General features: G+C 38.3%; 1 protein-coding gene across 1 annotated transcript; it reads right to left on the bottom strand.

The window, feature by feature from the left end:
* Nucleotides 1–4,148: 4,148 nt before the first annotated feature.
* Nucleotides 4,149–6,400, bottom strand: LOC119786349 (heat shock 70 kDa protein 12A-like). The gene is made up of 4 exons (XM_038289634.1): nucleotides 6,119–6,400; nucleotides 5,607–5,831; nucleotides 5,367–5,538; nucleotides 4,149–5,179 (listed from the first exon to the last, which is right to left on the bottom strand). Exons 1-4 carry the CDS (start codon nucleotides 6,398–6,400, stop codon nucleotides 4,149–4,151), a joined length of 1,710 nt encoding a protein of 569 aa, XP_038145562.1.
* Nucleotides 6,401–20,233: the final 13,833 nt, after the last annotated feature.

Raw genomic sequence — 20,233 nt, 5'->3', positions numbered from 1 at the left:
TATTGTAAGACATTTTTAATCTTTTTTAGAGATTTTGTAAAGTGTGTTGGTTCCAAAAGTTTTGAATTAACAGCCTTGTGCTCATCTTACACGTTTGCCTTGAATTTGAGATTCATCCAAATGTTTAGATCTATAACTGCTGCTAAGTGTTTGTAAATTTATGATCAGAAAAATATGTCAAGCAGAAATATTCAGTTTTAGACATTCATGAAGGACAGTGAATCTAACATCCTTGTAGATGAAAAAAAAATCCATTTGTAACATTGCTATGTTTAAGTGGCAGTTGTTTGGCAGTTAAAAATGTGAGGTATAAGTGGTTGGATTTGCATTGGCCCTTTCTTGGCAAATCAGGCATACTGTACAGATAAACATTTTAGATAATGTTGTTTGGCTTTAAAATTACCTTTTTGTCGTTCTAGACAGTGCTATTGGTTTAAAATCATATTTGTTTAGTCTAATATTTAATTCCATACGTAGTTAAATAAAAAATATTTAATTAAATGTTGTTTCAATTGGATGAAACAGAAACGAGTGGAATGCAGAAATCAGGCTGTGGATTGCAAGAGTGACAATCTTTAACTGGAATCTGAATCAGAAAAATGTCTTTTTTCTATCTGGGAGAGGATCTCTGTTCAGTTTCTATACACTCATATCTAAAAACTGGATATTATGTGACATCAATAGTCTGCATCTTCTTGATAAAACCAACATTATGACTTGTGATAAAAGTCCTTTGTCTTCAAGCTTTGTTCACATGGTTTGTGCCGTAAGAGGACTCATGATCATTTCCTGGAAACAATAAAAAAAGAAACAGATATACAGACAATGACAAGTGCAAAAATAAGATAAGGTTGTTTGGCAAACTCTATCAGCAATAGACTTCAAGATTGGTATCTCTCCCATAAGTACAAAGAAAAAGGTTGTGACTTTTTTGATGGCTCAAATGATATAAGGATTTGTGAGGATCATTTTATATTCTAAATGATGATAAGAGAGGAAAAGTTATACTGCAGCCAGGTTGATCGTCAAACACTTCAGTAGATGGTAAAAAAAGCAGGGAATATCACTGGAGCTACTCCCTAAGATAAATAGCATCTTGCCGTCTTGCTGCTTGAGGAAAGTGCAGAGCATCCTGATGGACCAGCATCAGGTGCTCATCATCCTTTTCAAATACTGCCCTCAGAAGGTACAGTGCCAAGAGCCTCTATGCACAAGCTGTGAGATTGCTAATTTAAAAGAAGTCTTTGTTCATATTTTATTATTCAAATATGATGAGTATATCAGCAAATAAATTAACCTTAATGTCAATTAATGTTAATGTTAGTGTTTAAAACACTTTTAAAATAAAGTTGGTTTAACTTTACAAATAACAGATCAAAACTTGTCAGCATTAGGGTGGCCATCATGCAGTCACAATAAGCTTGTTGTTGGCTTGCTTTACAGAAATGTAAACACTTGAAATGATCAGAACTAATCAAAAACCCAAATTGTTTAGCTGGAAAGTCTGGCTTTAACTTTGTCATAACTGCTACCTATGTAATCACCATTTGAAAAGGCTGAGGTGTTTCCAAAAGATGCTATTGTACCCATTTAGAAACTAAATTATGACAATAACCTATGTTTCCTCATGGACCAACATTTTCTCAAATATCCTAGTTCGCTGCAATGTTGAGTTCCTTTTAGTAGACTAGATTTACAAGACAAACCAAATTCAGTGACTTTTTCTATAACAAATAAGGAATTGAAACTTTGCATTAACCTTTATAGTTTAGTCTGCCCTTCATCATATTCTTACTAAGGTGGAACCATTTTTAAAGCTTCCAGTTTTGATGCAGTTAAGTTATTAAATATCAGTCAAATAACTTTGAATTTGTCATATTTTGTCCTTTGAACAGAAACCTAAATGGCTTTGGTGTTAGGGCTCTGGCAACTGGACCATGTCTTTCAAATTCTCTTCCACCTCTGACAAATAATCTAGAGATAGAAATGCAGCACAAAAGGCATTTTTAAATTCAAGCCAGTTGTGTACCTTGTTTTTAGCTACACTCCCCCAGTACCGAGCAGAGCCCTTTAGGACAGCTTTTAAGGCTTCCAATAATTCAGGATCAGACAGGGGCCTTACTGTTAGAAATGTCTCACACTGATTTATGAAATTTAAGACATCAGACAACTCTTCTACACCCTCAAATGTCAGAAATTCCATGTGCACAGGTGGCTTGGAAATAACTACAGATGTTCTGCTATAGGTAGATGCCGCAAGGTCTACTATACCACAGGTAGTTGTTGGCGTGACTGGAACTGTTCCTGGAGGGATTGATCTGTCCTTTGTGGGCATGAAGATCCAAAGACTCCTTGTGGTACTATTTGAACAGGTAGGGCTAAAGGTGGAGATAATGTTCTAGGGATAGTATGTTTCATGGTAGAAGAGAGATGATCAGACGGCACAGGGAGACTTGGTCTGACACTATCAAGGGGATGAATAGCTGTAGAGAGTCTAGCATGCTTCAACCTCTCTATCTCAGCCTTCCACTTCTCATCTCGCTGTAGCAAAAAGTCTACTACCTTAGTCTCCAATTCCTTAAAGGCTGTGTTCATGAATTGCTCCAGGACCTCAACATTGCTATCTACACATGGCCTCATGTTTTGCTCCTTATTCAAAGCACTCTCTAAAGATGCCCTAAAATCTTCTTCCAATGAGGTAATCCTAACACCCATGTTGGTGAAATCATTCCTAATACAATTAATGTCATACATAGTGAGATATTCCTCCTGGTCATCTTCTCTTTCTTCAACTTCATTACCTGATACATAAAGGGAGCTAATCAGAGAAGTTATTTCACCTACTAGATTTTTCCTAGTAACCCAGGTTTCTCCCCCTCTGTTGCTTATTGCCTCTTCCTGATCTACAAGAGGACCCGCTGCATTGTCTTCCTCACTCTGATCAGTATCTCTTTCCACAGCATGTTAAATATGTTACATTATAAATTTTAACAAACCAAAAATCCTTCATAACCAATTTATAAGTAAACTCAAACACTCAATTTATATCTGCATGTCCACAAAGGAGTTCAATATCCTCCGAATGCAAAACAAAGTCTTGGAAGTGTTTAAGTCCAAAGTCTAGTTCCAAAATAAAAAATCCAAATGACAAACCCCCCAAAAAACATAAGAAAAAAGAGTGGTACCACTAAAAATACCCCAAAAGAAAAATAAAGGTCCAGATCTCACCGGGAGCGTCTTTCTCTACCCTGGGCGGTGTCTTCTTGCACCGGGCGGCGTCCTCTGGGTGCAAACTCTGATAAGTTTTCTAGATGCCTGGTCTTTGGCAGTGGGACTATCTTTGATTGCTGTTTTATCTCTTTTCTTTTCTTTTTTATCTTGTTTTTAACATACAACCAAACATAAACTCCTGCTGCACAGATCTGAGAGTGTGCTTCTTCCTCTCCGGTCAAGCCGCAAGTGCTGATGCACACGCCCCTTTTTGTTAACAAATTTTCTCCACACCAAAAAAAAAAAAAAACGCATTTTAATACCCAACATCATTTTTAACCAGTGGAGATTCACAATAATATTACCAATGAAATAATAATGGTTCTACCAAACAGTTTGTTATCTGTAAACTTTAATGTACTTCATACAAGACAATAAAATAACATAGTGGTTATGTTATAACATAAGAGAACTTAACTTTTATAATATGTTAACTGGATTCCCCAGATATTTTCATCTTGATTTCATTACATCAATCACATCTTTATTAAAGCACATGTGAACAGCTAGTAGATGTATAGATAACACATTTATAGAAAATGGATAATTTAACAAATAATCAAAACATTTTTCATGAGCACTGTAATTTATAAGTTAAGTTAAAAAAAAAGTCTAATTTTGACTAGAAAGGTAAGCCATTGATAGATGTATCAAGTCCCCTGAAATAATTTCACAACTCCTAAAGAAAAACAAGCAAAAACATGCAAATGGAATATTAGGAAATAGTTAATATTTGATTCATAAGTATTTGAAAAAAAAAAAAAAGCTAATAAAGTTTAACATCAGTCTTAGATGCCATCTAAAGTGAAGTAAAGCCATTAGTTTGATTCATTTTAGTTTAAAGCTGTTAAAACTTTATCTTAATATACCCTAAATCCTTATGATTTGGTCATGAAATCAATCTTGACAGAACCTTTTGATAGTGAGGCCATGTCAGTGGCTGTAGCTGTTATCTCTGTTGAACCAAACTTGATTTGCAGCTTGACTTCACGTTTTCTCCCCCCTTTGACAATGGGCATGTCTACTTCAAATGAAGCGACTTCCTCTACTCCCCACTCATCAACATACTTCACATTTTGCCTTTCTGTGCGGAAAAATGTTAAACTCATGGCTGTTTGTTCTGCTTCGACTGCATATAAGGTGTGCTCTTTGATCTCATCCCAAGAGACATCATCACCTTCTGACACAAGTTTCATGAAAACATCACCACACATTTCACGCCCATCAGCTAGAAACTTCTTTTCTGCTTTATGCTTTGATTGATCAAACATCTCAGCAATTTCAGTCCCATAGGTGTAGGCACTTTTTCTAGAAGCAACCAGCTCTGGGTTTTTCCCAAACTGTACAGCTCCCTTTACAATTGCCTCCTGAGCTCTGAATGGACACAGCACTTTGCACTTATCAGCAAACTGATCAAAAATGTGCTGCCGCAGGATTTGGCTTCCAGCATATCCCCCCACTAGTAGAATAAATTCAATTCTGAAATCTTTCTTAAAGATTTCATTGAGGCTCTCAGTGATGCCCTTCAGACTCTCTGCAAAGAAAAATCTCATTTTCTCTTTTGAAATTCTTATTGATCCCTCATTCCAGAAAGCACCTTCCACAGACTTAAAGAAGTCTTCTATTTCTTTCTTTTTCTGAGCCAGTTTTCCCAGATTATAAGGACAGGTGATCTGAACATCTTCATCTACTTGTTTGAGACGTGTAAAATCATACATCATTTTGTGAACCTCACTGGGATAATTTTTTTCATATTCATCCCAGACTCCATCACAGAATATTTCTCCAAGAAACTCTTTGAACTTTTTGTCCACAGTTTGTCCTCCCAGATCATTTCCAGAAGCCTTGTGTAGCTCCTTTAGAGCTCCTCCTTCCAGAACTTCGTGAACAGTGATGTCGATGGTTCCTCCTGAAACAGAGACAGAGGTTATAACAACTTCCAGAGGTTTTTATACAATGCTTTATGAGACACAAAGTACCTTGTGTTTTTTTTTTTTTGCTTTATTTTCTTTTCACATCCATATACTGATTTACTAATATTAATAATATGTAAGAATAATATTTATCATCTTTTGATAAGATTTATATTTCATTACCTCCACAGTCAACTACAATATACTGTGTCCCTGGAGACTCATCCAAGGAATCTCTATTGTGGTTCGGTGTAATGAATCCATCTGATGGAAGCTTCTTACACCAGACTGAAGCTGCTTCTGGTTCAAGTGCAATGATCAGTTTTTCTTCTGTGTCTTCAGTCACAATTCCTGCCTGGTAGAGAGATGAAGACGCTGATCCCTCTGAACATTTAATAACCTCCCTGTAAGAAATTATGTTACCTCAGTTGCAGCTTCTCTCATGAACTGTTTGGCTGAAGGATCCCAGATGGCAGGGACAGTGAGCACCCAGTTGAAGTCAGAGGCCAAAAACTGTAGTCCTGCTACATTGGAACTGATGGTTTTCAAAGCATCTTCCTTCAGGAATCTTAGAGCTTCTGTAAAAACCTTCAGAGCTGTCATTTCCTTCCCATTGGCTGCTTTAATTGTCACATCCCTGACGAGTTTCTAGGGACATATGATAATGGTTTAGTAATATATGTCTTGGCTGTACAATTCTTTATTTACTTTATCACAAATAGTTACCAGACAAACAACAAAGTCTTTAAATGCAAAAATAGTATTTATTTTTTATTTGAATCATTGTTGCATTTCTGAAAAAGAAGTTTTTCAACTGAAATTAACTAAGCAGCGTTATTCCTGCAGCTGCCTGATCATTTTGCAGTATATAAATGAACATATTATGCAGCTTCATATTATAAAGCAATTCTAAAAATGTAAAAATCTAGACTTACTCTGTCATAAAGAGCCATCTTGAAGTTCTCGAAAAAATAATGTTTCTTTGCATCTTCTCCTCTCATCTTGATGTATGCGGTTTTGGCCTCATAGCCAAACTTCATGAATTCTCCATGTTCGTCAAACAGGATGCTGGTTGGGGTCTTTGGGGTTTCAAGTCCATGCTCCTTTCCCCACTTTTTCAACATGGGATCAATTTCTCCTTCAATGGAAGTGATATTATAGGCATAGCCACTGTATGCAGTCCCAAAGTCTATTGCAATAATAAATGATTCTGCCATTGTTAGTCCTGTTTGACAGGTTGACGTCCAGAGAGCAAATGCCAGAGGATAAAGCAGCAGCTAGGAGTTACCTATGTGTAAGCCTCGCCTCTTCTGCTGTTTTTTTTTTTTTCAATGAACACCTCTAAAGTTAAGAGCTAAACCAAAATTGTTGGGCGCATAAACTTGTATGGATATTGAGAAACGGAATCTTACTGATATTCTTTTGTGTCTATTTATACAAACATGAAAGAAAGTCTCATGAACTTTGCTCTTGGACAAATAAAGTTCCTACCGCTGTGTGGGAATTTGTATTACTTGTGCCCTGGTTTTACCTATCTAAAGCCCACCAGCTTAGTTTTAAATATTTTTTGCAAAGAAACTGTTACCACTTTAACTAATTTATTTTGCACAGGTGTTTCTCAGGGCTGTTAATATACCTTGTTATCTTTGAACATTTTTCAGAAAGCTATGACTCCTGCATTTTACAACAATGTTATTATCAGAATCAGAAATACTTTAATAATCCCAGAGGGAAATTACTCTTGTTACACGCTCCAGTTACAGTTTTACATAGTATATACACACATCCAACTATACAATATAAAAAATAAGAATAAAAGTGATAAAATATATACACATAGAACTCTTCTGTATATATATCTGTACGTATATCTTTGAATATGTAAAAACTCAATCCAAATAAAGTGAAAATCCAAGTAAAGTGATAAATCCAAGTAAAGTGATACGTGGCATGCAAAAATAGTGCATAAATGTCAATAACGGGGGGGAGGGGAATCACTTGAGGGAGGAGGCGTTATAGAGATTGATGACCACAGGTAGGAATGATTTCATGTGGCGCTCTGTGGTGCATCTGGGTAGGAGGAGTCTTCTGCTGAAGGAGCTCGTCTGCTGGACCAGTGTGTCATGGAGAGGATGTGAGTCATTGTCTAAGATGGACTGAAACCTGGACAGCATCCTCCTCTCTGCCACGGTGGTCAGAGTGTCCAGCTGCTCCCCCACAACATCACCGGCCCTCTTGATCAGTTTGTTCAGTCTGTTGTTTTCAGTGACCCTCAGCCCATTGCCCCAGCATGTGACAGCAAAGAAGAGCGTGCTAGCAACAACAGACTCATAAAACATCCTGAACATCGTCCCACAGATGTTAAAGGACTTCAGCCTCCACAGGAAGAATAGTCTAGTAGGCTTTGGCCCTTTTTGTAGATCGCCTCGGTGTTTATAGTCCAGTCCAACTTATTGTTAAAGTACACTCCCAGGTACTTATACTCCTCCACAGTGTCAACAGGAACCCCCTGGATGGAAACAGGGGTCACAGGTGTTTTTGTCTAGCCTGTCGTAGTCCTACTCAATTCCAGTCAGAGTATGAGTCTGATACTGCTCCATAGAGCTGTGATTATGGGGAGTGTTTCGAATGAACCAGGAAAAAAAAATGCCTCTGCAGCACTCAATTGGATAGAGTCTATCCAATTGAGTGCAGAGGCATTTTTCTTCATTAAAATGAATAAGGGTCAGTACGTGAAAATGCTTGCGCAACTGCACGGGAGCATTACTTCGCGTTTTGAGGACCTGCAGCAGAAAAGACCACAGATCACTCTTCTCATCGACCCTTTTAATGCAGAGGCAGACTGCCTCAAATCCCCGCTTGTCACTGATGAGGCAGCGAGTGAACTGGAGATGATTGAGCTACGCGAGGATGACAGACTGAAATCTCTTTTGAAAGAAGGCCCTGTTGCGTTTTGGAGAGTTGTGCCAACTGAAAAATACCCGTGTGTAAAAAGAGCCGCCCTAAAACTGCTGTCAATGTTCTCCTCAACATATGTCTGCGAATCCCTGTTTTCTACCTTGGAACACGTGAAGTCCAAGCATCGGTCCGTTCTGACTGACACTCACGTAAAGGAACTGCTCCGAGTGGCTACAACTGAATACCAACCTGATTTGCAGAGGATTACTAGAAACAAGAGATGCCAGAAATCCCACTGAGATTATAACCCCATCACCTCCAGCAAGGTAAGAAACTCTGTGATGTGAAACTCTGTGACTCTGATGTAGTTTGAAAAAAATACCATCTGACTAAACATGCCTGTGTGAATATTTCAATATTGATCAATTTACATTATACAGGCCCTATCTATGTATCTGAAGTGTGTTCATTAGTTGCGTGTGTCAAGGGAGCGAGGGATAGAGAGAGCGGTGCCTGTGTGTGTGTGGAGAGGGGGGTGTCTGACCTCCAGGGTAGTTGCTGTATTACCTCTGGCTAAGCTGCATTTGATGTGTGTGTTGAGGGTGGACACTTGAGGGTTATGTTGTAAGAAGAGGAGTGTGTTATTAGAAAAATATATGGTTTTAATTATGTGTGTTTGTGTGCGCATTTGTGTGTGTCTGTCTTGGCAGGTCAGCGCGTGGTGTGGCTCTTGGACTTTCACAGTTGAAGATTTCGGCTCTTTGTGTCTAACTTGTTCGCCACCCCTGGGATAGACCTACAACCAATAAGAGCAAGGGAGTGCGTGACGTATGTTAAGTGACCAAGGGAGCCAGCTGATAAATTAAACTTTTGCCGAATACCGTAGGAAGGACACCAAAAACATCTTTCTTTTCAACAAATGCCTTGATCGCGTTTCTCTGTTCCTCTTTTAAAATTAATTTGCTGTCGATATCTTCTAGAACAGACCTAATAGCTCTCCAGAGGCAGCCATTGTTGTTGTCACCCAAGCGCGCTTTGGTGACGTGGTTGATTACGTTACTGTTGATCATCTGTCCATCATCATATAAAGCCCGCCCTGACAATTTGATTGGCCCGACCAGACAGTGGGCGAGCATACTCACGCTACTATTGAGCAATGCCAGACCGAACTTCCCGACCTCAAACGTTGTGGGCGGGACTAAGTTCGTAATGGCACCCAGGCTAGTTTTTGTCCTCCTTAGATCCACTATTAACTCCTTAGCCTTGTCACGTTGAGCTGCAGGTGGTTCAGCTCCCTCCAAGTGACAAAGTTGCCCACCACAGTCCTGTATTCACTCTCCTCACCCTTTTCAATGCAGCCAGCAATTGCTGAGTCTTCAGAAAACTTCTGAAGGTGGCAGGACTCAGAGCAATAGCTGAAGTCTGAGGTGAAAAGGGTGAAGAGGAAGGGGGAGAGGACAGTCCCCTGGGGGGCCCCAGTGTTGCTGACCACCCTGTCAGACACACAGTTCTGTAGGCGTACATACTGTGGTCTGCCCGTCAGATAATCAACAATCCAGGACACGATGGGGGCCTCCACCTGCATCGCAGTCATCTTCTCACCTAGTAGAGCTGGGCGGCTGGTGTTGAAGGCACTGGAGAAATCAAAGAACATGATTCTCACTGTGCTCGCCGGCTTGTCCAGATGATTGTAGGCTCTGTTCAGCAGGAAGATGATGCTGTCCTCAACTCCCAGGCGGGGCTGGTAGGCGAACTGTAGTGGATCAGTGAATGGCCTGACCATGGGCCTTAGCTGCTCCAGGACTAGCCTCTCAAAGGTCTTCATGATATGGGACGTCAGTGCTACCAGTCTGTAGTCCTGAGGGTTGCTAGGGCGCGACGTCTTTGGCACCGGAACGAGGCAGGACGTCTTCCACAGCACGGGAACTCTCTGGAGGAGCATGCTCAGACTGAAGACAAGACTAAGTATTCCACACAGCTGGTTGGAACAAGCTTTGAGCACCCAGGGGAGTACACCATCGGGGCCTGCAGCTTTGCCGGAGTGGAGTCTAGTTAGCTGTCTTCTCACCAGGTCAGGAGTGAAGGACACTGTAGAGGTAACTGTAGGGGGAGGGGTGAGGTCCTCATGTTGTGGAGGACATGATGTGAAGCAGGGGGGAGCAGTGTTCCTATTGTTTTGTATAGTGGTTTCTGTTTTTCTTCTGTTTTAACTTGAGCATTTCTAATATTTACCAGAAGCTGCCCTTTTTATCAATTTATCTTTAGAAAATGGTGTTCTGTTGATATTCAGCAGGTGAAATAAGTATTGAACATACTGTAACACAGGGAAATACCCGGTTTGTGACCGAAGACGTGGCCCTAAAACCAACTAGTAGACCTCTAAAAATAACATCAAGTGGCCTAGGGTCTCCCAATTAAAAGTACATAAGTAGGTCTGGCTTAAAATGAGGAAACAGAATTAGTATACAAATGATATATTTTATTTATGCATTCTTTTACAATTAGAAGACAAACTTTATTATTCTACTTTAAAATCCAACAAGGCACAGGAAGCCATGACAAAACAAGAAGCAATCTGAGACTCTAGAAACACACTGCAAACCACAGAAGATAAGACACGATCATATTAAGAAGGTTTTAGCCTTGGATGGCCATCGGATGAATTGATCCTCCCACATGACTGAACCAGCTGAAGTCTTGGCAGGTGGAAGGTTATATTCTTTGTTGAATCACAAGCCATGGAGAAATATATCTCTGATTTATGGTTTTCTCAGACCAGACATAGACTAGAGGTCTCAATGATATAACGGTCAAGAATCAATATCCCATTCTACTAATCAATTCAACTTTTGACCAGATTCAGGGTGCTAAAATATTCACTAAGCTGGACCTCAGCAATGCATACCATTTGGTACGAATCCGTGAGGGTGATGAGTGTATGACAGCTTTCAGTACTCCTACTGGACTCTATGAGTATCCAGTCATGCCTTTGATTGTCATGATCGGTTTAGAGATAAACCCACATGCAGAACACCACTAAGACTTGGTAAAAGGTTTAACAGAGTTTATTAAAGTTTTCACACAAACAAGACAAGATTCAGGTTCTGGTCCGGGCAGGATTCTCTGGCGTCTTAAATGGGTTTTCAGATATTTCAGTGGATACCTTGAAGAGGTCCAGGTTTGTTCTGAGAGAGGGAACCGGTTGGGTCCAGAGACTGTTGGTTCAGCAGAGTTAATTTTAATTAATCTCACTAAACCTCCAGCTGTCTTCTTGGTTAAGTGGGAGATTTTGTGTTTGTCTATTTAGACAACATTATCATTTATTCTCGGGACCTTGAGTCCCTATGTTTTTTTTTTGGACGTTTAACTTTTCTCCTTCTTATAGACCTTGGACCAAGAATGTTAACCCTGATGCCCTGTCCAGGGTGTTTTAGGTGGAAGAACGTGTCATTGTCACTTGTTAACATTGCAAAATCATGTTTTACAGCAAAGTATCCTGCTTAGCAGGTTAAAGTGTTCTGACTTAAAAGTATTGCTTACGCACAAGGGGTTTATTTATCATTATTATTAATGCTAAGTTATTCCTAAAAGGTATTTTTGCAGACATACACATGTTGGAAAAGAAATAAAATAAAATGGTGTTTAAACAGAATTGCTTCTTTATTTGTATTTGTTATTTAGATTGTGTTTATTGTTACAAATAGTTCATAGAACTAAAGGGCAATATAAAGTAATATTAAAAGAAAGAATATTACTTTAAAATCCTTCTTACAAAGAAGTAAGCAATAAAGTTTTTTTTTTTAAATAAGTAACTTAGTAAGTTAATGCAGTAGAGTTTTATCAGTAAAAATACTAATAAAGACTAAGAAAATTTCAATGTTAAACACATAAGGGCTAGTGAATGCCACTCAAGCTATACAGTTGGAAAAACCAATATAACCGCTTACACCATAATGAACTTTTTTTAGAGTTTCAGTCTGGGTTAGAGCTAATCATAGCACTGAAACAACTCTGCTGAAAGTCACTAATGATATTCTCATGGCCTCAGATAATGATCTTTTATCTGTACTTCCTGTTAGATCTCAGTGCTTCATTTGATACAATTGATCATAATATTATTTTAGAAAGACTTGAATATTTTGTAGGAATTAAAGGAACAGGACTAGACTGGTTTAAATCTTATCAATCTGATCGATTTCAGATTGTTCACGTTGATGATAAGTTGTCCTCATGTTCAGGGGTTACCTCTGGAGTACAACAGGGATCAGTGCTAGGACCAGTTGGCTTTGCTATATATATTCTCCCAATCGGCAGAGTTATTAGACAGCATGGGATTAATTTCCACTGTTATGCTGATGATACCCAGTTATATATCTGTCTATAAATCCAAATGAAACTAACTCATTACATAGATTACAGGCATGTCTTGAAGACATAACAACCAGGATGACTCCTCAGTTTCTGCTTCTGAATGCAGAAAAAACAGAAGTTATAGTCTTTGGACCAGAGTCTTTGAAAAAGAAGCTGATTAGTCTGTCACTTCAGTTGCATGGGATTAAGCACATTTCAAATAATGTGTTTAATAATGTGTTTACTGAATGGAGCCGCCTTTTACAGTTGCCCTTTGTATCTCAGCTTCTGTCTCCTTTAACCCCAGTCGGCCTGGTCAGATGGCCACTCACACTGAGCCTGCTTCTGCTGAAGGTTTCTTCCTGTTAAAAGGGAGTTTTTCCTCTCCACTGCCGCTACAAGTATGTTTAGTGTGAGGGATTTGCCTTTAAATGAAGGAGTCAATGCAATCAGCTGGTTTTCCTTAGATAGAAAACTTTGAATCCATTTGACTGTATGATCTGGTGAACTGTAAAGTGCCTTGACATGAAATGTGTTGTGAATTGGCCATATATAAATAAAATTAATTAAATTGAATTGAATATATATTACTTAAATGTCAGACATGCAGTGTTGTGTATGAGGTGCCCCCAGGGACATAAATCAGAATTAACTTGCATATACACATATTAAATTACACTCTTCCATATAATATACTGAAAACCTCACACAAACACTAGTAAAAAGCTCTCACATAAACTAGTGAAAACATTTACCTCTTATATAATCTACTCAAAAGCTCTCATACAAAGTAGTGAGAACTGTTCATATAAACTGGTGAAAAGCTTTACCTTTCATACACACTACTAGAAAGCTTTCATATACACTATTAAAAAGCTCTCATATACACTACTAGAACGCTCTCATATACACTATTAGAACGCTCTCATAAACACTATTAGAACGCTCTCATAAACACTATTAGAACGCTCTCATATACACTACTAGAACGCTCTCATATACACTATTAGAACGCTCTCATATACACTACTAGGACGCTCTCATAAACACTATTAGAACGCTCTCATAAACACTATTAGAACGCTCTCATAAACACTATTAGAACGCTCTCATATACACTATTAGAACGCTCTCATAAACACTATTAGAACGCTCTCATATACACTATTAGAACGCTCTCATATACACTATTAGAACGCTCTCATATACACTATTAGAACGCTCTCATAAACACTATTAGAACGCTCTCATATACACTATTAGAAAGCTCTCATATACACTATTAGAACGCTCTCATATACACTATTAGAACGCTCTCATAAACACTATTAGAACGCTCTCATAAACACTATTAGAACGCTCTCATACACACTATTAGAAAGCTAAAATATATGGTCCCCCTCCTTTAATTTAGGCAAACATTGCTCAAATATCACCGAATCCAGATGGTTTGTTGTTGATGAAGAGAGGAATAAACACAGTTTAAGATTTGCAGGTAAATTAATTTGTTTCTATATTATGGAACTGCTATCAGGCACTTCCCATCATCTTATATCAGTAATAAAAAATTATAAATACAAATTTGGTATTTGGTGACTTGACTTTTATTTCTGTCAGGCTGAAGTGAAAAAAACTTGGAAAGAGACTGATTGTCTTGGCGTTTAAAATAACAACACAAAACAGCATAAGAAAACCGCATTTATTTTTTTTATTTTACAATTTTGTAAACAACAGCGGCTGATTAAACTAAATGTCTCAACCTTGTATAATTTTACGACTTTTTATTTAACCAAGAAATTATCCAAAAGGCCTGGGAAATGATCAGATCCGCTTATGTGGCTGCAATGCGCGGCGCGCTCCCGACACAGGTGGAACAGATTTTCACATGGGAACAGAATTTCGCACAACACCGGAAAAGGATCTCTGTTGAAGCAAAAACATAAAAAATAAAGTCGAGTAATGTCCATGCTTCTGTGAGTTGTTTAGCGGATAGCTGAGCATGAATCAATAATTTTATTTGATACAATTTCGGCCGGAAATAGCACAAAATGTACGGAGCTAGCCAGAATGACCTCCGTTTAAAACAACTTCCGGTGTAATGACGGTCCTTCCTGTTTCACTGAAACACCTTCCGTTTCAACTGAAACACCTTCCGTTTCAACTGAAATCCGCTAATAGCTTTTCAGTAGTGTGTATGAGAGCTTTCTAATAGTGTATATGAGAGCTTTCTAATAGTGTATATGAGAGCGTTCTAATAGTGTTTATGAGAGCGTTCTAATAGTGTTTATGAGAGCTTTCTAATAGTGTTTATGAGAGCGTTCTAATAGTGTTTCTGAGAGCTTTCTAATAGTGTATATGAGAGCGTTCTAATAGTGTATATGAGAGCGTTCTAATAGTGTATATGAGAGCGTTCTAATAGTGTATATGAGAGCATTCTAATAGTGTATATGAGAGCTTTCTAATAGTGTATATGAGAGCTTTCTAATAGTGTATATAAGAGCGTTCTAATAGTGTATATGAGAGCTTTCTAATAGTGTATATGAGAGCTTTCTAATAGTGTATATGAGAGCGTTCTAATAGTGTTTATGAGAGCGTTCTAATAGTGTATATGAGAGCGTTCTAATAGTGTTTATGAGAGCGTTCTAATAGTGTTTATGAGAGCGTTCTAATAGTGTTTATGAGAGCGTCCTAGTAGTGTATATGAGAGCGTTCTAATAGTGTATATGAGAGCGTTCTAATAGTGTTTATGAGAGCGTCCTAGTAGTGTATATGAGAGCGTTCTAATAGTGTATATGAGAGCGTTCTAATAGTGTTTATGAGAGCTTTCTAATAATGTATATGAGAGCGTTCTAGTAGTGTATATGAGAGCTTTTTAATAGTGTATATGAAAGCTTTCTAGTAGTGTGTATGAAAGGTAAAGCTTTTCACCAGTTTATATGAACAGTTCTCACTACTTTGTATGAGAGCTTTTGAGTAGATTATATAAGAGGTCAATGTTTTCACTAGTTTATGTGAGAGCTTTTTACTAGTGTTTGTGTGAGGTTTTCAGTATATTATATGGAAGAGTGTAATTTAATATGTGTATATGCAAGTTAATTCTGATTTATGTCCCTGGGGGCACCTCATAGTTGTGCCTGAACGCGTTCATTGAACGAAAGTTCATGAACTCGTTCATATTTTGGGCGAACGTGAACTGAACGTACTGCATTACTGCCTGATGAACGTTATTGTGAACTCGTTCATTCTGGTGTCTGTGAACAGCACGCTCTCTCAGTTCAACTCCGTTCAATAGGTTGCCAGATTTCTATAGAGCCCTCCAGGCGAAACCCCGGCTAAATCACACCGTAAACAGGCCTTAATATGTAGCGGGAAAAACACCCAATCTGGCAACACCAGCTACCAGTGTCGTAGCCTACAGCCACGTGCGTCATCAAAACAAAATGCAGCGTGGATGCCACAGCAGCATGGAGGCGACCGTGGAGGCGACAAAGCAGCAGTATGATCACTTAAAACAGGTTTATGACCAGGTGGTCGGTGAGGATGATGGCAACAATCTTACATTTCTCTGCAAACTTTGCCCGCCGGCTTTCAGTAAAAAAATCCGCACTTCAGTAACCTTAAATTCCTACCTCAGCCTGGTCCCTCAGTTTGTGTCAGTAAAATGTTGTTGAGGGTTTTACTATTCATGTAAACCTGCCTGGTATAATTTTCCAGGATTCCAGTATTCCTTTTTAGTATGTACTGAAATGGAATTTCAAATTGAAAAAATTATTAAAATTAAAAAAACATTTGCACCTTGAAGACTACTTTCCTGTTTTTCTTTTAATAATAATTCCTCATAAAAGAAGACAATTCAAGCAGCACATTTTTCCTGATGTTTTTGAGAATATACTGTAGGGGTGAAAGCTGCAGCTGCTACTAGTGTGAAGTGAATGGACAGCAACAAAGCATTCTAGCAACAATGGGGAAATGCCATCCCCTCAATGCTAATGTAAACCCTGGTTGGATAAGGATTCAAAACTGGATATGAAGATGAAATCTGACGCACAGTTTCAGTGTTACAACTGATAAAATAATTGCTGTCTGTGGTTCTACAGTAGGCTATGGTGTAATTGAGCAATATATGAAAAAAAAGAACTATGAACTAGTTCATTTTTTGGTACTGTGAACTTAGTTCAAAATTTTGAATTATGAACTATGAACTGAACTAGTTCATTTTAAAATGTGTGAACTGAACTTTGAACTAGTTCACGTAGAAAGAGAACTTTCCCAACACTGCAGACATGTATGTATTAAGAGAAAAAAAGTGTCTCTGCAGAGCAATAGAACTGTCCATACGTGTCACTGCTTACCTGCATCCAAAGGATTACCTCATTATTTCTTTCTTTGAGGTAGCCTCAAGTATTTTGTTTTTATTTTTTATTTTTTTCAAAATGCCAATAAATAGGATTATTGATCAGTCAGTCAACAAATGAGACAGGAAAGGTGGTTGGTGTCATGATGGGATCCTAAAAGTTTGCCCATATGCAGAAAACCACTCAGAGGCAGGGTAAAGATAACCAGTTTATCGACTGTAAAGAAACCAGAGAGACAAAGGACAAGAAACTCGGAGAGCCTAAATTAAAGGGGATTCTCAATGGGGCGAAGACTAAACTAAGGTGTTCCTTAGAGCGACCAGGCTGGGTTATCTCAACTAAAGAGGTTCTCAGAGAGACCAACAGATGGAGAATCTCTGCAGGGGATAATCCTGCGGTCTGGTGAACCAGAACCGGAAACACTAGAGGGGAGATCACAGTGATGAGTTCATGGTCCGTCAGGTAAAATGATTCTTGGCAGATGAATGGTTTGTATACACTCACATAACGAGGGTTCTTGGTTTCTCCCTGGTCCAGTTTGTGAGGGGTATTGACCGGAGATGGTTGAACTCGTTGGAGGGTAGACAGGCAGACTAGCGTTGGGTCCAGAGGAGCAATGGAGCGTGCTGTCAACGGGTTTTCCAGAGGTGGGCTTGATCGGATCAGGTAAAGGTTTCCCCTTGCTCACAGAGACACGAATATTTCCTTCCAACAGGGGAGAAGGACCAGGCTTATCCAGCAGATAAGGAGGTTTATCCTACCGGAGAACACAGAGGAGAAAAAAGGCAAACAGACTCAGAGAGACAAAGGCACAATGGTTAGACTTGGCTAATCTCAGTTTGGCTAGAGTACGCAATACTGGCAAACACTCTGGCGTCAAGGTAGTGACAGCCCGCTGCTCAAATAGTCCAACGGTGATGACCCAATCAGCCGCAAGTGTGCGAGGAGGCCCCAACAATGAGAGGGCACCATCTAGTGGTGGAAAGGGAGAACAAAAGAAAAACACAAACAGACCCCACAAACAGGACCCTAACAGTTTGTATTAATAATACTACTGAGATTGCATCCATGCTTTGTCAAAAAATATAACTATGTCATTATTTCATTAGAGTGACAATGGAAGGATTTATCCTGAACAGTAACATAATCAGTGACTCTTCACACCCCCACCATGGACTGTTCTCCCTGCTGCCCTCTGGGAAGAGGCTTCACAGCATTCAATGAAGGTCCAGCAGATTCTGCAAAAGCTTTTTCCCCTCCGCCATCAGTCTGCTGAGCTGTTAAACTCTAAAGTGGGCTCTGCATCACACTCGCAACATTATTTTACAAAAACAACGTTGCTAAAATTTTTGTCATCCCTTTAAATAGGACACAGATCAATGTTGTACTGCATTTTGCACCATATTTATTTTGCACTGCCTTGAACCATTTCATATTAATGTCCTTTTGCACCATTATTTTTTTTATTGGTTTACATTTTCTATATACTTCTATATATATTCTATATACTCTACACATGATAATCACTTCTGCACTTTATAATGATAATGTTTATTTCACTGTTTTAAGCTGTAAGCAACATAATTTTATTTTGTTTACATTCTGTTTGTCTAAGTCTAAGGACATCACTGAAATCAGAAAAAAACATAAGGCAAATGGAAAGAACATCATTGGCTTCTTTTCCAATTGGTAACAACAGCCTTTAAAATATCAACAAAACATCAACAAAAAAAAAGATTAAAAGCAAAGAAAAATCTTTCAAAGTTGCTGGTAGATTGTAGTTTATCATTGTATTGACTATGAGAGACCAGAAGAGCTCCACATGTCTTATATCTCGGTACAACATTTTTCAATTGTCCGTTATCTCTGCAGTCTCTTTTTATAAATGTTTTAATAAACCTGATGTCCCAATTTCTTCTATCTGCATTTGATTTTTCAACAATCCCATTTTGTGACTCCTGGTGCACTTGTCAGTAGAGAAGGTTATATACCAGAAACAAACTTCCCTTTATTTGGAGCAATGATGTTGGACCCACATTCAGATATATCTATATTTCAAAACTGTTGAAAGACTTGAAAGACAGAGTCTTACCCTCAGCCTAAAAATGTGTTCCTGATGTCTCTTTCGGATACATGTCTGCTTCCTGGAAAACCTGACAAAAATGTCATTATCGTAACACTGGAGTCAGATCTCCTTTATGACCCTCTGCAGGGTCATAGATCCAGCACCATTTCATAGGGGACAGCTAAAATAGGTTTTGTGTGATTTTTGTTTCACTAGACAGTTCTTTTCTTTATTTAAATCTATATGTCTATGACCATATTCATCTCATTATGAGCCGGTCTAACATATCAAGTAGTTTTCAAGTACTGACATGTTTAACCATTCAACAAATTCTCAAATAATGCAAATAAACCCTTAATACCACAACCAAACGGAAGCAAATAATATGCAATTAGTGATCTAAATATAAACCATCAAACATTGATAAAAACACCTAAGTCTATAACCCATTTTAATTCAATTCCATTTAGTTTATTTCTATAGCGCCAGTTCACAACACATGTCATCTCAAGGCACTTTAAACTTCACCAGTTGATCCAGTCAAATTGATTCAAAGTTTTCTATCTGAGGAAAACCAGTTGATTGCATTGACTCCTTCACTCGAAGGCGAATCCCTCACACTAAGCATGCTTATAGAGACAGTGGAGAGGAAAAACTCCCTTTTAACAGGAAGAAACCTCCAGCAGAACCAGGCTCACTGTGAGCGGCCATCTTCTGAGGCTGACTGGGGTTTAAGGAGACAGAAGCGGAGTCTGTCTCTTTACGTCACTGAGTAAAATTCTTTCACTTCTCTATCACCTCATTTCTGACTGACACAAAAGATTCAGATACTCACTTTGATATATCAACAGCCAGATCTAAATATATCTGTTTTAAAAGGAATGAAAATTAAAGCACACATGTTGTAAAATCTGAAGTGACATCTAAGATAAAACTGTAAAAACAAAAAGTAAAGGAAAAACACAGTTATCTACTTTAGGCCACTCAAATATTTTCTGGTTGATTTGTTGTCAGACATTTGTGAATCAAGGCACAGGTCAACAAACCTGTGGTTATCCTGCTGTTTAAGTTAACAAGAAACAACAGATCATCACACAGAAACGGAAAGGGGTTTGGAAATTAGCCATAGCACTATTATAAAGCCATAGTTTTTTTTTCTGTGGTTTATGTATATCATATGTCACAAAAATAAATAAATAAATATCTAAATAAAACACAGAAATAGTTTTGAGCCGTTTTTATGCATATAGTTATCTTGGTTTCCTTCCCCATTGTCTTTGCTGATTCTGTTGTTCTATGATTTTGTAAATATTTATATTTTCCTAATGGTATCTCACAAAATAATTTTTCTGTATTTTTAAAATATCTCATTAGAATTCTAT

The sequence above is a fragment of the Cyprinodon tularosa genome, unplaced genomic scaffold, assembly GCF_016077235.1.
Source record: "Cyprinodon tularosa strain WSP-4 unplaced genomic scaffold, ASM1607723v1 ctg270, whole genome shotgun sequence".
Lineage (NCBI taxonomy): Eukaryota > Metazoa > Chordata > Actinopteri > Cyprinodontiformes > Cyprinodontidae > Cyprinodon > Cyprinodon tularosa.
Note: the sequence above shows the minus strand (reverse complement) of the source record. Positions and strands in the feature narration are given on the sequence as shown.